The following is a 4,389-nucleotide window of genomic DNA, read 5'->3' as shown; positions in this document are numbered from 1 at the left end:
AGTTGAAGAAGACGATGGGAGAAGGAGGGGGGATTTTTCTTTACTGATTAAAAAAAATTGTGATTTTTAAAGAATAAATAATAATTATTTACTGATGTGTTAGTGCCAAGTGTCACTAAAAGAAAAAAAGATGTAAGCTTTATTAGGAAATTAAAAAAAATGTTATCTGAACTTTATTCACTAGCGTATGAAATGTGATGAACACTTCTTTTGACGCATCAGTATTTTGCATTTAATAGGTATATGTTTTGAATAGTTGAAGTGCTAAATAGGTTCCACTAAAAGAGAAAAAGATGTAAGTTTTATCAGGAAATTAAAAGGAAAATGTTATTTGGCCTTTATTCATGAGCATATGAAATGTGAGAAACAAATTTTTGCAACATCAGTATTTTGTGTTTAATAGGTACATATTTTAAATAGTTAAAGTGCTTAATAGATATCAACATTAATTGAGGGGTGTAAGTAAATTCTCTGAACAAGGTTTAAAAGTGTATCAATCACTTAAGCCTCAATAAAATTCACTCGAACATTCAAAAGGTCATCCATGTATTCAGCCTACCGCAAATATCAAAATTAAGAAAAAACAAAACTACCTCCAAAACTGTATATCAGATCCAATACCAAGTCATCATCAGTAACTTCACTAACTACTTTTAACAAAATAATTAATGGTGCAATAACCTTTTGTTAAAAGTAACTTTGTCAATATCTACCGAAAAGTGAAAGCAACTCCCAATTTTTTATTTTTTATTTTCTTTTATTTGTGAGGAATAAATAGGGACTGGTCAGACTTTTAACCAAAGAAACAGTCCCGACAAGTAGCACATTCTTCGCATCCATAACAACTCCCACTTCTCACAAAAATTCACTATATATAACATCCAAACTTTTGCCTGTATAACACATCCACTGAATCTATTAACTCCCACTAATTAATATGCCTAGCCAAAGATTTGCTCGTCCAATTTTTGACAACCCTTTTCTTAAGATCAAAGAATTACCAGGTGACACAGTTAAACGTAACTCTGAATCGCTTAAACAAGCCAATTCTGATCCCAAAGGTACCTCCTTAGTCGTAACAAGGGACGTGGACCTTGACACCACCAAAAATACTTTGCTTCGACTTTACGTCCCAAGAAGATTAACAAAAGTTGATAAACCTAAGAAATTGCCACTCATAATGTATTATCACGGCGGAGGCTTTGTTTACTTTCATGCCAACACTTTTATTTTCGACGTGTTTTGCCAGGCACTCGCTGAAAGAGTTGGTGCTATGGTGATCTCACTCGAGTATCGTCTCGCCCCTGAAAACCGCCTTCCTGCAGCGTATGATGATGCCATAGATGGGTTAGAATGGCTCAAGTTCACTAAGGATGAATGGGTCTGTAACTATGCTGACTTGAGCAAAGTTTTTCTCGGTGGAACCAGCTCTGGAGGCAATTTAGCTTATAATGCAGGTAGACAATAACACTTTTACTTGTTGAATTACTCTATTTGGTTTTGGATTCTATTTCCAGTACTTGTAATACACTATTTGGTCACCTTTTGATCTAATAGCTAGTTTCTCAATGAATTAAATTAAGAAACAGGTCATAACTCACAACTCGAAACATGATGAGTTAGTAAAAAAATTTAGAAATTTGAATCTTGAAGTTCCAACCATGCCACCTAATATGGGAAGAGAGAGCACTATCTTCTCTTTGGGAAACCTAATAAACATTTTCTAAAAGATAGTTAGCTTAAGTTCTTCCAAGTTTGTATAATTTTCAAAATTTGATTTTGTAAGTTTGATTTGATTGCATTTTGATCTGTCGGATTACATTTTTGACCGTTTTAACACAATGTTTTGATATCATTTTGAGTTCAATCCATTTGTTCAAGTGAACATATTAGTGATAACTTATTTAAACTTGAGTGAACATGACGGATACTAAAGACACCTCTATATCAAGCCTACGTGCGGCAGCTATGGCGAAATAGCTAGAGTCTATAAGGATCAGAGGGTTGATTTTGCATCATCCATTTTTCAGTGGGATAAACAGGACAGAATCAGAGGAGACACGGAAAGATGATCAACTTCTGCCACTTCATGCAATTGATAAGATGTTTGATTTGTGTTTACCAAAAAGGTGTGGATCATGATCATGAATACTGCAACCCATGTGCAAATGGAGGGTCAAAGCATTTAGATGATATTAAGGAGTTAGGGTGGAGGGTTTTTGTGAGTGGTGCTTCTGAAGATCCTCTAGTTGACGCTGCTCGTGGATGTGTCAGGATGTTGGAAGAGAAGGGTATAAAAGTATTCAAGTTTTTTAGAGATGGTTATCATGCTATGGAAGTGTTCGATCAATCAATGGCTGCTGCCTTATATGACGCTACCAAAGATTACGTATATGCTGCTAGTAGAACTTAAAAATGTACTATCTATGGTGTGTTTGTTTCATTTCTGATGCAGTTGATTTTCTTTGTGCAAATAAAAGAGCACTGTACTCCATATAGTGTATGAAATATTACTCTAATAAGTTGTTCTATTTTTCGGATGAATTCAAATCAGTTTATTTTTTATTGTTCTTGTTAGAGAGGGGAAAACCGGCTGGAGGTGGGGAAACAAATCCCTTTCAACTTTAACTTTTAAGATGTTAATAGTGCATAAACTTTTTACATCACTAGAATGATCTGATGGGGAATTACCAGTAGCTTTCATAATATCACTATTTCAATTTAGTACTCCCTCCGTTCCCAAATAATTACTGTTTGCAACATTTTTTTTTTGTTGAAAAGTAACTGCAATCACAAAATAAATTTGGGCAAATATAGTTTTGTTGATGAACAATGTAGGTATAATTTTATTTGTTCCCTTGATTCTTCTCTTTTGATTATCTCCGTGATCGATTAGAATAATGCGAAGCTCCTAGATTTATTTGATCTCCTTGAAAGAAGAATTTTGTGGGTCTTCCTGAAATATTTGATTAAGAATATTTAAGATCTTGATCTCTTTGTGAATATCCAACCGTTTATGGGATATTCGCGATCTCAATTTCTTTATGAATACTCAAGAGTTTATGGGATATTCGAGATTTCTATCTCATTATGAATACTCAAGAGTTAATGTGATATTTAAGATACCAATTTAAGGGAATATGTTATCATTTATATAGACATCATCCAGAGTTTAGGATATAGTAGCCTGCGAGAACCGTAATAGAGTTTGAGCTCATGTTATGGAGTCTTACAAAAATTTCAATGTCTACAAATGTCCCCTACTTCAAGGTTTGTTGGAGTGTGGACTTGATGAAACTAAAAAACGAGACTTGAAGTACTTATAAAATGGAGCTTCTCTATTTGCGATTTTGTGGCTCCATATTTGCATATATGATTTGCGAGAGAACAAAATGAAAGGAATATTTGATCCAACTAGGTATACCAATTTGTTGGGCGCTGTAAAAATAACAGTGGCCACAAAATAAATATGAAGAAACATAATTTTATGGCAAAATGCTCTTCTAGACCCTTGTACTATGTCCGTTTTGTAAGTTGGACACTTCTACTTACATGTTTGTCATCTGGACCCCTGAACCCACTAAAACGCAATATTTTAAAACCCTTGACCGTTGACTTTGCCTATGCGGCATTAAATGACTGACTAGGACAAGGAGAGTATAGTCACTCGCCCGGGGGTGTGAGTGAGAGTCAATTTTTGATCAATTTTATATTAAAATAATTAAAAAAATAAAAATAATATTAAAATTTAAAAATAAAAAATAGCCTTTTTCCCTCCATCATTTTTAATTAAAAAAATATTTTTCAAAATTTAAAAATAATTAATTATAAAAATAAAAATAAAAAACCCTCCTTCCCCAAACCCCCCTCCGTCCAGCCCTCACCCCACCTCTCAGTCTCATCCCCCAACTCCCTCCCTCGTCCATCCACCCCCATCCCACCCCCCATCCCCGTCCCCCCGTCCAGCCATGGCTTCCATGGCATCACCATTAACGTCCCCCACCTCAACAATAACATCAACAAATTTCTCTCCATCAATCTCTCTTCTACAAACCTCAAATCTCTTCTTCAATCCCATGCCTTGATAATCGCAACAGGCCACACTAACAACATTTACATAGCAACAAAACTCATCTCTCTTTATGCTTCCACCACTGAACAACATCTCATTTCTTCAAAAAAAATTTTCGATTTCACCATTTTTAAAGACCCTTTTCTTTGGAATTCAATAGTCAAAGCTTATTTTTCCAATGGGAAATATACAAAATCACTTGAGCTCTTTAACAATATGTGGGTTTAAGTGTTTTGCCTAATCATTTACGTTACCAATGGTTTTTTCGGCTATTACGGAACTTGGGTTGGTTGATTTTGGGATGGAGGTTCATGGGT

The 4,389-nt window shown here is 34.8% G+C and overlaps 1 protein-coding gene across 2 annotated transcripts; it reads left to right on the top strand.

Annotated features, from left to right (window-relative positions):
* Nucleotides 1-828: 828 nt before the first annotated feature.
* On the top strand, nucleotides 829-2,565 carry LOC107875056 (carboxylesterase 1). 2 transcript variants are annotated; one of them, XM_016721704.2, is made up of 2 exons: nucleotides 829-1,457; nucleotides 2,043-2,565. In XM_016721704.2, exons 1-2 carry the CDS (start codon nucleotides 938-940, stop codon nucleotides 2,411-2,413), a joined length of 891 nt encoding a protein of 296 aa, XP_016577190.1. In that variant the 5' UTR covers nucleotides 829-937; the 3' UTR covers nucleotides 2,414-2,565. The 2 variants fall into 2 exon arrangements, with proteins under 2 accessions (XP_016577190.1, XP_016577191.1); XM_016721705.2 differs by having other exon boundaries at nucleotides 830-1,457; nucleotides 2,130-2,565.
* The last annotated feature ends 1,824 nt before the right edge of the window (nucleotides 2,566-4,389 follow it).

The sequence above is a fragment of the Capsicum annuum genome, chromosome 6 (genome assembly GCF_002878395.1).
Source record: "Capsicum annuum cultivar UCD-10X-F1 chromosome 6, UCD10Xv1.1, whole genome shotgun sequence".
In the NCBI taxonomy this organism is placed as follows: Eukaryota; Viridiplantae; Streptophyta; class Magnoliopsida; order Solanales; family Solanaceae; genus Capsicum; species Capsicum annuum.
The sequence above is the reverse complement of the archived record's forward strand: the minus strand, read 5'-3'. Positions and strand labels throughout refer to the sequence as shown.

Coding starts and splice junctions, on each gene's coding strand:
- LOC107875056 (XM_016721704.2), top strand. CDS start 938: ATGCCTAGCCAAAGATTTGCTCGTCCAATTTTTGACAACCCTTTTCTT. Junction 1,458..2,042: donor CAATTTAGCTTATAATGCAG/GTAGACAATAAC, acceptor TGGGATAAACAG/GACAGAATCAGAGGAGACAC.